This window comes from Larus michahellis, chromosome 5 (genome assembly GCF_964199755.1).
Source record: "Larus michahellis chromosome 5, bLarMic1.1, whole genome shotgun sequence".
Classification (NCBI taxonomy): domain Eukaryota; kingdom Metazoa; phylum Chordata; class Aves; order Charadriiformes; family Laridae; genus Larus; species Larus michahellis.
The window spans coordinates 29,160,089-29,172,643 of record NC_133900.1 but is presented as its reverse complement, the minus strand read 5'-3'; the positions used below and the strand labels follow the sequence as shown (position 1 = coordinate 29,172,643).

At 39.8% G+C, this 12,555-nt stretch overlaps 1 protein-coding gene across 4 annotated transcripts in view; it reads left to right on the top strand.

Moving 5' to 3' along the window:
- The window catches only part of EGF (epidermal growth factor), a 63,334-nt gene that overhangs the window by 13,038 nt on the left and 37,741 nt on the right, over positions 1 to 12,555 (top strand). For all 4 annotated transcript variants that reach the window (XM_074589364.1, XM_074589363.1, XM_074589365.1 and 1 more), the window contains exons 4-7: positions 975 to 1,156; positions 4,089 to 4,319; positions 5,898 to 6,100; positions 11,651 to 11,776. In XM_074589364.1, coding sequence (XP_074445465.1) covers positions 975 to 1,156; positions 4,089 to 4,319; positions 5,898 to 6,100; positions 11,651 to 11,776 — 742 coding nt within the window. The remainder of the gene's footprint in view (positions 1 to 974; positions 1,157 to 4,088; positions 4,320 to 5,897; positions 6,101 to 11,650; positions 11,777 to 12,555) is intronic.

Genomic DNA, 12,555 nt, shown 5'->3' with positions numbered 1-12,555 from the left:
AAACCCTCTGTGGAAAACACCTGCTCATTAGGTACAATTCAGCTGTTACTTATACCTGATAGCACTTCAAAGTTATTAAGTAGGTTTTGCTGTCATAATAGTTATTGTCCTGAATGTAGGCTGTTATATTGGCATTCACAGTACATTTAGTATTTTCTGTAGATCAAGTGAAGGGGAGTTAAAACTGAATGAGAGGAAATTCAGACAAAGTAAAGCTTTGAAGACAACAATGTTTCTATCAGTTTTAAATTAATCCCTGGCATTATGGGAGTTTGTCTTCCAGATTACTGTAACTCAAACTGGCACAGATGGTATGAGAAGAATGTGCTTGAATTCCTACTCACTTTTTCGCAAACCTTTTATTGGTTTCTATGGTTGCATAAATGCTTCTTTTAGCACTTCATCCTTTGTTCAGAGAAAGCTGTGCAGTTCATTGCATCTGGCTGATTAAGAAGGGCAGACAGGCTGTTGTGGCCAAACTTTAATGCTGTGAGAGCCTTCTTTTGTTTGAGAGAGATTGCCAGTGTTCCTGTACCCACGTGGAGTCTTCACTGATGTGTTTTACGCTGATTTTTAAGGATCAGGGTCCAGCAACAGTGCATTAAGAAGACTTCCATCTGTAAAAGTCCAGGTCGGGGTGCTTCATAGTATGCCAAATGCAAGAAGTTGTAGCTAAAAGATTAGTCCAGTGTATTTCTTGTGAGATTAGTCCAATGTATTTCTTGTGAAGAACAGTTTCCCCTTTTGCAGGGTGTCACTCAATTCAGAAGGGGTATGTGTAAGTACAAAGACCAAATGAAAGTGATTAAAGAACAAGAAAGAGAATTATCTACAGGTCTGAGAAAAAATGAAGCAAGCAAAGGAATGAAATAGGAAGCTTGAGTCTGGCACTCTATTCCCTACATTGGAAGTCAAGTTTAGGATAATCATTAGGATGCTTCTTGTTGTCAGCTTTTTTTTTTTTTTTTTTACAGAGACTATGTTACATAGACAAAGGCATTTCAGGATTTGCTATTGACTGGATAAATCAAGACATTCTCTGGGCCAACAGACAGAAAGCGACCATAGAAACGACAGACATGAATGGGAAGAAACGCCGAGTTCTTCTAAGAGATGTTGGTCGTCCCACAAGGATTACCATTGATGCTGAGCAAAGGTAATTTTAACTAGGTTAGTAATTTCATTGAAATAGACTCAAAATATGCAAAGTAGTCTGATTGTGATTTATAGGTTGCTGGGTTAGTCTGTGCACAGTGTATTATCTATAGTCCAATATCTCCTTGAACTTTGACAAAAGAGGATAAAAGATTAATAGGCATATAAGAGATAAATAGAGAAGTGCGTGAGAAAAGCCCACCGAAGTCTAATGCAGAATCTATACTTCTTGGTCATCGGGGAAAATTTTGCTAGTGAGGAGAACTGAGAGGAAAGAGCATTGCTGGTCCTTTCTCAAAGACAGCAACTTCTCAGGGCAGCAAGGGGAATGATGCCTGCAAATGCTGGGAGTCCCTTGTGCTCCAAACATGACACACTTAGAATATAAATTGGTACGTTTTCTGAAAAAAAGGCCTAAACTTACAGTTTTGCTCCTGTTTCGCTTGTCTCTTTGTCAATTGCTCTGAATATTGGTTCTGAATCTACTGTTGCTACTTTGTGTCACCACTAATTTGGTCTTTATAAAGGCACTTTCAGCTTCAAGCCATTTACACTGAGAACCAGGCTCACATAAGAGATTTGGCCTCCCCAAGAGTTATCAATATGAATTGTCACAGTGGTCTCTCCATGCTAATTTCTCTTTACACATAAACCTCTTCCATTAAACTTACAAAAATAAAAGCTTGAGGAGGCTTTGAAACGTTTCTGTTTCATGCAGCAAAAGCATGTTTTTGTTGCTACTTTTGATTTGTAGTAAAGCTGCTCAGGCCTGTGTGATAGTATTTTAATATTAAGGCTTATATGTTCTTTCCTACTACGTTTAAACATAAACCAGTCTTCTGATGTTAGTAGTATTCCTAGTATTCTTTGGAGTCTTGTCATTTGCGTATGATTTAAAGGCCTGAACGTTGGCCAATATTTTTTTTTTTTCTGATTTGCTTTTGAATGTAGTATTTACCAATCTTGCAAATACTCAAGTCCTCAAATTGTCAAATGCCATCAAAACACATGTTTCAAATGGCATTCTAAGGATATATTTGCTGAACTTATGCAAAAGTTTGGGGAAACTCAACTGCATATATTCACGTAGGTGTGATTCACCATGCATGAAAGCTGTACTCATGCTTACAGGGAGGCCAGATATAAACTGTAAAGAAAGTAGACTCCAAGAAGTCTAGCATAATTTTTATGCCCTAAGGAAATTTGGTTGTATGAAAACTCTGAGGACTTTTTTTTTTTTAATGTGAAGTGAATTCAAACCCCCAGTATGTTTACATGCACAGGCATAAATATGAACTAAATCTGATGCAAACAATGTCTTCCTTCAAAAGCATGCAACTCTTAAGTAATGAAGGTCAATGTAATACCCTAATAATAGAGTTTTTCTCAAAAGATGTGTCTGAGTATTAGCGGTAATAGGATTATTTTAGTAGTGCTAATAAAACTATTGCTGTAAGATTGACTTAATTTTATAGTGGTGTTTAGAAATGCTGAAAAATAAGGATTAAGACTAAAGCAAAATAGAGGGCCAATATAGTAAAGGCTGGCAATTACTCAAGCCAGTTTCTAATCTTCATTCTTCTCTGTCTTCCTGTTTGTTCATATCATATCCTCTCCCTACACTAATTTGCAAAAGTTGTGCATAGAGACCATAACCATCTTTGTTTCTTAATTTCCTTGCCTGTAAAAATTGTGATAGAAATGCAAGCAGGTATTAATAAAGTGTTTAAAAATGGCAGTATAAAATTGGGCTGTCCTTTTGGAAAAGTTTTCACCTATACATTAATAACATATAATAACTGTAGTCTATGTAAAGTGAGGAAAAGCTGTGAGGCAGGGGCTGATTCTTCCTACTGGTTTAGTGTAGTCCCTTGCCAGTGGCATCTAATCCCTTCCAAGGCCTTTGACAAATGATTAACACAAACATAGTAAAGCTGTCTTCATGCTACATTGTTTTGTACATATAAATTCTGTAGTTTTGTGAAGACAAGGCAAAATGATGATGCTTCTCGGAATTTTTGTGCATAAGAAACCCAAGCAAAGAATCTAAACCCAAACATTAAAAATTAAAATATACACGAATGAGGGATAACTTGCTATTTTGGAAGAACTGTTAACCTTAGTCATGTTGGTAAATCTGGGTTTTGATCCACAAATAACTTGACATATAAGTAGCTTCAGTGCATAACTGGCTTGAGTACTGGAGCTGTGTTTTGACTGTGTCTTAATTTAATAACAACATAGTCTGGCTGCTATAACCAGCAGGAAGGTAGAAAGAAATGAGAACAGTATTAGAAATGGTATTTTTAAGTTAAGTGCTTAAGTTAAGTGATGTGTTCAGCTAGGGTTTCTAGAGATAGATTCCTCCCCAAGGGCAGAGGGCAATGTGTATCTGCCTCAAAAATGTGCCTTTCCCCAAGTTTGCAGGAGTTGCCTGTAGATTTGAGACATTACTCCAGTTTCCTTCTCTGACTGCATGGCTGAACAAAGCAGAGGCAGACAATAGTGCTTCATGGTTAAGCTGGGCTGATTCCTGCTTGACCTACATGAAAGAGATTTCTAGTATCTCATTGCTTCCTGAACATAGTCATACAGTCTCTGATAGAAACATATTTATTAAAACAATAAAACAACTGTAATAAAACTTTAGTGGTAATATTGCTTCTGTTAAACAGACAATGCTTTGTTGTCATTTCCATTCTTAACAGAGCTCTGTTAAGGGGAGGTGTATGTGGGGTTTTCCTGAAATTGATGAGTATGTATTAAGGAAGTCCCTTGCTTTATTATTAGTTTTGTTTCTCAAAGCAGTATGGTAAGACTGCAAAATTCTGTATACAAGAGCAACTAAACAAGGAGTGTGTAGCAGTGATGTAATCTTGCAAATGTGGGGTTTGAGGGTTTTCTTTTTCAAAACGTGCCTCTCTCGCTTGCAGGCTATTATTTTGGTCTTCAGACGGTACAATTTCCAGCGTACACCGAGTGTCCCTCAGTGGAAGTGATGTGAGAAATGTTTTAAGAACCACAGAAAAAATAAAGGCCATCTCACTAGATTTGGTGGACACAAGGCTCTACTGGATCCAACATGACCACGGGAAAGAGATTTCCCATATTGGATCGTGTGACTATGATGGCAGAGCTGTTCATTTGCTCAAAAATTCTGTCCGGTGAGTTTTCCTGAGCTTATCAGAAGTAAAACACTCATTTCCTGGGGCTTGCTCATTCTGCCTTTTATTTTGTCAGTTTGTAACACAATAAGGATTATAAAGTGTAGTGCAAATGGCCTGTAACTGTAAATCTACTACTACTGATAGGAAAATGGAAAAAAGTCACTGTTGTAAGGATAATACTGCCACTCAGTACTCTCCATCTTCCAAGCTTTTAGCAAATGATAACTACTTAATCCTTAGAAATCCTCTCTGAGTGTTTATTAGTGGCCTTTTTCTGCAGATAGAGAAGCCAAAAGCAAAGAGATTAAATGATTTGTCCAAGGTCGCAGTGGGTGAGCTCAGGTGTCTGAGCTGTGCTCAAGAGACTGAACTAGATCAGGTCTTTGCTATCCTCCTCTAAGCCTGTTGTCCTCCTTAGCTGCCGGGCGGGGAGGCTCAGATAACCCCCTGTGCTCGAGCTCCCCAGCAAGCATCAGCAGATGTGGTGAAAACTGTCTGCTCCCTGGTGCCGGGGCTGAGCATGGCTGAGGGGTCTGTTAGACCCATCTGCTTTTTGATACCTTTAATATTTGGCGTTCATGCTTTGCAGTGGTACAGATGCTCCATGGTGGGCATGTTTTCACTGAGGTGCCCAGGAAAAGGTTACCCTCTATCACTGCAGAGTCTGTCAGTAGGCCTGGGTCAGCGTATGCGTTTAATAGGGATTGCCAACTGCAAAACGAGAAAAATACAGGGTTTTGCTGGCCTGCTGATTTACATATGCAGCACACCATTTGCATATGATCAACACAAAGCTGGTTTCTCCCTACATTGCCAGCTGTCACACTGGATTTTTCCTTACCCTTTTCCCCTTTCTCCCTCGAGTTGGCTGGTGTTCACTAGGCCATCAACAGGCCCTTTGAGCCTGGATGATATGGATTCTCCTTTTTTCACCTGTAATATATACTGGAAAGTGGAGGCCAAAAATCCCTCTTTCAGTATTTTTTCTGCTTTCCCTCTAATTTAAAACTGGGCCCTTTTGTGGTTCCTGCTGGCTGCTATAACCAACCAGCGAATGGAGACTAAATTCCTGCGATAGGAGAAGCAGCAAGATGGATTTTAGGAACACCCTACTCCTACCCCTCCATCTCCACCCTGATTTCCTGGGACAGTGAGAAGTGTCAAAGCAGGAACTGGAAATTGGGAAATGGGGGAACTTATCTGGCCTACATCCTATCAACAAAGCAAGTGACTGTTTTGGTTGCTGGGTTCACCAGAAGCAGGGTGTTACTTAGGCTTTCTCTGTCAATTGAGTCGGTCCTGAACAACAGCTTGTATAACCTGTGAGAAATGCCTGTTACCTGCTTTGCGTCTATTTCTTGCAAATCTGCAGGATTCTGGGTGCTGGAGTATTTGGGAATGTCTCTGGCATCTCATCTGATCCTCATAAATGTAAGATAATATAAGATGCATATAAGAATACAAAGAAAGGTTATTTACAGTGAACTTGACTGAACTAGATGCTCAGAAAATGTATGAGCGAGTAAATATATAGGGATCGGGTAATGCGACACTGTGTTTTCTTCTCTGTTGTAGACATCAATTGCTTGGTATGTCCCTCTTTGCTGAGCACCTGTACTATTCAGAGTTGAAATCTGGTATGATATGGAGAGCCAACAAGTATACTGGAAAAGTTGTGGTCACAATTAGCCTGAAGCCATCGTTTTTTCCACCAGTGGAGATAAAGGTGGTGCATCCATTTAAACAGCCAGGTGCAAGAACAGATTCTCACGATTTGGGTAAGTAAACTGTAATGATATAGTTGTATGCGTGACAGTAATGGTGTTATACACTCTGAATTTTCACAGTAATAATTTTCTTTGGCAAAATTCCAGGCCTTGCTGAAGTCAAGGAAAAAGTTTCCTTTAACTTCAGTGATCCACAGTTCCACTTGGTGTGTGTAACTCCAGCTGGAATATCAGGCTGGAAGTGCTGAGCATGAACTGCTCATTTCATTAATCTGAATACACATGCAGATAAATGTGATTTTTCTCCTTCTTTTCGCCTTATTTACACAAAGATGTTTTTATAGCATCTAAACAGCTCTGATTATTATGGCACTAAAGGATTTTAAGTGCATAGTATGTTCTACAAGTGATAGTGTGGATATCGCAGCTTTGCTATGAAATGGCTGGATAAGAATCAGCCTGTTTTAGACAGACTTGAAGTTACCATAATAACTATGAAATAAGGGCCTTGGGTCTCTTTGATATCAATTGCAGCCTACAGTATGAGGTGGTCATGTCACTACCTTTCACTGTGGATCAGAAAATGAAGGTAGTTGACTATGGATAGCTCACCCTCCTTGAGGATTCCTGCTGAGGCAGTAGGAAGTGAGGGGTATCCAGGGGAAATAATGTCTTGTTGTCTGGAAAGCAGGCATCGGATATTCTTGCTTTAATGGATTAGCTTTTGTCACCAGTCTTGCTTGGATACGAACAACTGACCAAACAGCATAGAGGCATTTGTGTGTTGAGCAATGGTTGCAGAACTCCCAAGGGAAGATGGCCAGGAGTTTCCAGAGGTATAGATGATATAAAGACATGAGGAGAAAGTAGTGTTTGTTAGTATGAGTAAAAATGAAACTGTAAATTGGTGACTGGTGACAGCGAACATGGCTTCCTAAGGGCAAATCATGCCTGACAAATTTGGTGGCCTTCTACGATGGCATTATGGTGTTGGTGGATAAGAGAAGAGCAACTGATATCATCTACCTGGACTTGTGCAAAGCATTTGACACTGTGTTGCATCACATCCTTGTGTCTAAATTGGAGAGACATGGATTTGATGGAGGGATCACTTGATGGATAAGGAATTGGCTGGATGGTCACACTCAGAGTTGTGGCCAATGGCTTAATGTCCAAGTGGTGATCAGTGATGAGTGGCGTTTCTCAGGGGTCAGTACTGGGACTGGTGCTGTTTAACATCTTTGTTGGCAGCATGGACAGTGGGACTGAGTGCACCCTCAGCAAGTTTGCTCATGACACCAAGCTGTGTGGAGTGGTTGACATGCTGGAGGGAAGGGATGCCATCCAGAGGGACCTGGACAGGCTTGAGAGCCTGTGCAAACCTCATGAAGTTCAACCAGGCCAAATGGCAATACCTGTTCTGTGCTTCCTTTGAGGAAAACAGTCATCCTGGCAGATGGAAGCATTTTTTTCAACTGACATGTTTGGTGCTCTCACACAGAGTAACTGGGAAGGATACGTTTGTGGTGCAGACATTGGCACATCCACACATCTCAGGGTTATTAACACAGATTTGGAAGGTCTCATGAGGCCTCTTTGGTTGTCTGTCACCATGTCTGCACACGCATGAAAATGGAGAGGAAGAAACCAAGAAAGGTAGTTCGTAGACAGTGGTCTCTTGAACCTCAGGGGCAATTGGTTGTGTTACATATGTCCTCTCCGTGAGACTGTGTAGCATAACTTCAATGACTATGGGCACTTAGCTTTTATTCTTCTCTCAGAAGATTAACTCCACTTCTTCCACCAGAACGTGCTGCTTTCTGGTGTTTCTCTTTTCACCGGAAAGAGGGTTTCCCCACCTTTATGAATAAACAAACTACCGGTGTTTTTAAACGCCTTGCAGTATATACCCTTATATTTCCAACATGCTTAGTAAATTTTTGTATGACAGTAAGTGATGTCAGCAGTAGACCTTTTTTTTTATTCCAGATACTTTCATGTAAAAATGTCTGGGAAATGATGGAGTAGAAAGAAGCCTAACAGGCTGAATCCACATGAACCTTTTGGACTTTGCATGTACATTGCTTGGCTTATCCAGTGCAAGAGCTGGGTTGAAAGGAGGACTAATGAGCCTGGAGTACAAATGAGATTTATAGCTGATCTTACAACAGAGAAACCTGGAGATAAAAGCATATCTAGACTAATTGGATGCTCTGTACAAGCTAAGAAAATGTATCTTGCAATGTAGTGTCAGCTGTGAATTATCAGGCCTTCTTTAAAGCAGATAGCAAGTGAGTTCCTTCAGATGAAAAGGGAACTGACAAGAAGTGCTCAACTGACATGATTTGATTTTTTACTGGAATTTGGATTATTTACTTTACTAGTTAAATTCCTCATGTCCCCTCTTCCCATTCTCTTTCATAAGACTTTCCTGGGTTGGTCAGGGACAATAAGTACAGAGAAGAATGTTAATTCAGCTACAGGTTTGCTACAACCCCACACAAGTTTAGTACAGCAGATGGCCTCTAATTTACCTCAGCTCTCTTTGACAGCTAATCCTAGATTTTATGACAGTATGTGTATTTATAATGCCTGCTGGAATGTTCTTCATGCTTTTATTAATGGCTCATAAAATATCTTAATTACCCTAACATCTCAAAGACTGCCTCTGGAATTTTTTTAAATTATTTTCTTCACCAGATTAATGATATTCAGTACACTCAGGATATTTTTTTGGAGGAATTACTTTGTGTTTCTTTCCAATGTAAAATATCAGCATCAGGCTATTATCTGAGAACACCCATTTACATATAAGCGAGATGATGGGAGGGAAAAAACTCACAAAACCCAAACAAACTAGAAAGTATGGTTTGTAATGGTTGTTCTTCCAGAAAAGATTACCTTAAAATCTTTGTGATTCATAATTTAATCACCATTCACTTTAAGTTTTGAAATTTGGTTGGTTTTTTACATATTGACTTGTCAATATCGAGTTCTAATACTTATTCAGTTAAAAGAGAATATCTTCTTGAGGTTGCCCAGATGGAAAAATTATTCCTTCTGTTAGTTCTCCTCTAATTCCCATGTGTCTTAGGTCTCATTAGACCAATAATGGTACAAGCAAGGGGCAAAAATCCAGCACCAGTGATAAGCATAAGATGCAGCCTTGAATGTGGACTTGTTTCTGTTTTGTATTGTTTTGTGATTGCATGTACTTGCACTTTTGGCATTCTAATGAGCTCTGTATTTAAAGATGAGACACCTTGCTACTGTATGTTCCTGATTCAGTTGCAGGAGGGACAAAGATTAAGTCTCCAATTCAAAACTGGCTCTACAAAAAGAGAGGCTACCTAAAACTATGTAAAATTCAAGTCTCTCAAAAGCTACCATGCTTAATAACATAGATAATATCCGTCTAGTCATCCATTCATTATTTTTCATTTAGTGATACAACTTTTGTTAGAGAAGAATTAATCAGTTTGATGCAAAGAAGTGCAATGTTGATGAAATTCAACAAGGCCCAGTGCAAGGTCCTGCACCTCAGTCACAGCAATCCCAAGCACAAATACAGGCTGGCCAGAGAATGGATTGAGAGCAGCCCTGGGGAGAAGGACTTGGGGGTGCTGGAGGATGAGAAGCTCAACATGAGCAGGCAATGCACACTTGCGGCCCAGAAAGCCAACCGCATCCTGGGCTGCGTCAAAAGAAGTGTGGCCAGCAGGTTAAGGGAGGTGATTCTGTCCCTCTGCTCCCATGAGACCCCACCTGGAGTACTGCACCCAGCTCTGGAGCCCCCAACATAAGAAGGACATGGACCTGTTGGAGCAGGTCCAGAGGAGGGCCGTGAAGATGATCAGAGGGCTGGAGCACCTCTCCTATGAAGACAGGCTGAGAGAGTTGGGGTTGTTCAGCCTGGAGAAGAGAAGGCGCCAGGGAGACCTTATAGCAGCCTTCCAGTACCTAAAGGGGGCCTACAGGAAGGATGGGGAGGGACTCTTTATCAGGGATTGTAGTGATAGGATGGGGGGTAAGGGCTTTAAACTGAAAGAAGGTAGATTTAGATGAGATATTAGGAAGAAATTCTTTACTGTGAGGGTGGTGAGACACTGGAACAGGTTGCCCAGAGAAGCTGGGGATGCCCCATCCCTGGAAGTGTTCAAGGCCAGACTGGATGAGGCTTTGAGCAACCTCAAAGCCTTAAAGTGGGAGGTGTCCCTGCCCATGGCAGGGGGGTTGGAACTCGATGATCTTTAAGGTCCCTTCCAACTCTAACCATTGTATGATTTCAGCCAAGCTGAAGTGTGTGTCTGGGAAATTATTTCAGTCTTTTATAGATGTGATCTGTCATTCCAACAAATGGCCATCATTTTCTGTGTTGTGGCTAGCAGAAGACTAAATGTTGAACTTAAATATCATGCTGCTTTCCATCTTTTGGAATTTAGAGGGTGAATTGGAAATAGCACAAGAAAATTTCTCACATACAAATTTCTTTGTCTGTATGACCCCATGATTTCTTATCTGTTACACAGACAGCAGAGGGCAAAGACAGTGTTATGTGTGGGTGGCTGCATACCCACATTCAGTAGCAGCAGTTCAGCTATTCTTAGCTTGGGAAAGGGGCAAGCAACCCCAGAAGAAGATTAGGAAGATTAAAATAAAAATAATAGTTTGGGAGACAAAAATAAAACCATGAGTGTTGCATATCTGCAAAAGCAACAGCTCTAAAAGAGCACAGACACAAGGCTCTGCAAATCCTTCCTATGACTTGAATACCTGTTTCTCTTTTCCTGTGAAGCATGAGAAGTAGGAAGGCTTCCGGGGACCTGTTGGGTACTTTTTTCTGCTTCCTTTGAAGAAATTTTGAGCACATCTTGTTGGATATCAGAAACTTTCTGAGTTTTAAATCTGAGTTCAAGATTTATAACGCTTGTATTTCTCAAAGACATAAACCACGATCCACCCCCGTACAAAGATTCTCTAGACTGTGCTAACACTTTTTGTCCAAATGAAATGCACGGTCATTATGATCTCTCCAGCTATTAGCTATTTTTTTGTTAAATAATGTGAGTCTTGAGCACTGCTTTGTGCTAATAATTTCCAGTCTTTGTATGCTCTCTCTCTCTCTTTTTGAAATCTATCTTCTCTCTCTTTTGTGTGTGTGCTGTCTCTCTGTTGCTCTCTTCTTTCTGGGTGTTTTATAGAGCTTGGTAACCTATAATATTGTGCAGGACTGGCGGCGTTTGAAGCCTGCTACACAGGGTTTTCCCTTTCATAGTCACTATAGGTATGCACCCAAACCGTCCCCTACTTCAGGCTCTCTCTAGATCTGCTTGTGCTGACATGGAGCTAGAAATGATCGTTCTCACAGACCTACTCTTAGTCTTCCAAGTAGTCTTACTCTTTGCTTTTATAGTGACTTTTTGGCCTGATTTTACCAATAGAAAATAATACAAGTTATTTTCTATTAATAAGTTCCTCTGGTTGAGTAAGTAGCTGTTGAGAAGAAGACACATCACTGAGCATCATTGCTCAAAACAGTTTCTCCATGAAGGTTGATATTGTAAGAACTCTGTTCCATTTACACTATATTTGTTCTTCCAGAAAAAGGAAGCTGTGGTTTGAACAAAGAAAAGTGCAGAAGAAGAATCTGCAGGCCAGACATAAGGACTCATCGGTGTAAATGTTCTAGTGGCTTTATTTTAAGTCGAAATAAACAATTTTGTGAAGGTAATACATGAATCTCCCAGCAGCTTTATTCCATGAGATGAAAACATACTTTACAATGAAAACAAACTATACATTACTCATATCTTGAGTATGAAAAAACACTCTGAGGTCTTAAAAGTTCCAGTTTTGCCATTTCAGTTTTGTGTCCTTTCAGGTTCTGAAATAGTCTAAAGAGAGATCTATGAAAGTGTCACAAGTGCTGTTCTTGCAAGACATTTTGGTCTTAGCCTGAGTAGTTAAAGGAGCTTCAGATAAGTAGACACGTTTATGGGTGCTTATTTAATTTTCAATTAAAATTAAAACAGATATATCACCAAAGGTGACAGATTGAAAAATCCTGCAACAAGATGGTTGTCTTAAGTCCCACTTTCAAAAAAGGCACAAATTCTTAACATGCTTCCAAATGTTTTAATCTGGTTTGTTTTAATAAAAATCTAACATTGCTATTAATAATAGTTAACATACCACTTTTAGAAGCATCTTTTTCACTACACGACCAGATTTGAAAAGACATAAAGGCATCAAAATTCTTAGCTTACAGACGTGCCTGAGCAGCAGCCATCCAGTTCTCAGGAAGTTCACCAAGATTACTTTCTGAATTTCTACTGCTAAACCATTTCTGTGTTTTGAGAATTTTACTGAAGTCATGGTGGAGCCAAATTTTTTAAAATAATTTTTACCTGAAGAAAGTGTCTAATGTAAATTTTTTGGGTGCACACAAAATTGGCCCTGGAATCCATATGGGAAGGCATACTTTTGATAGTCCTCTATGCACATAT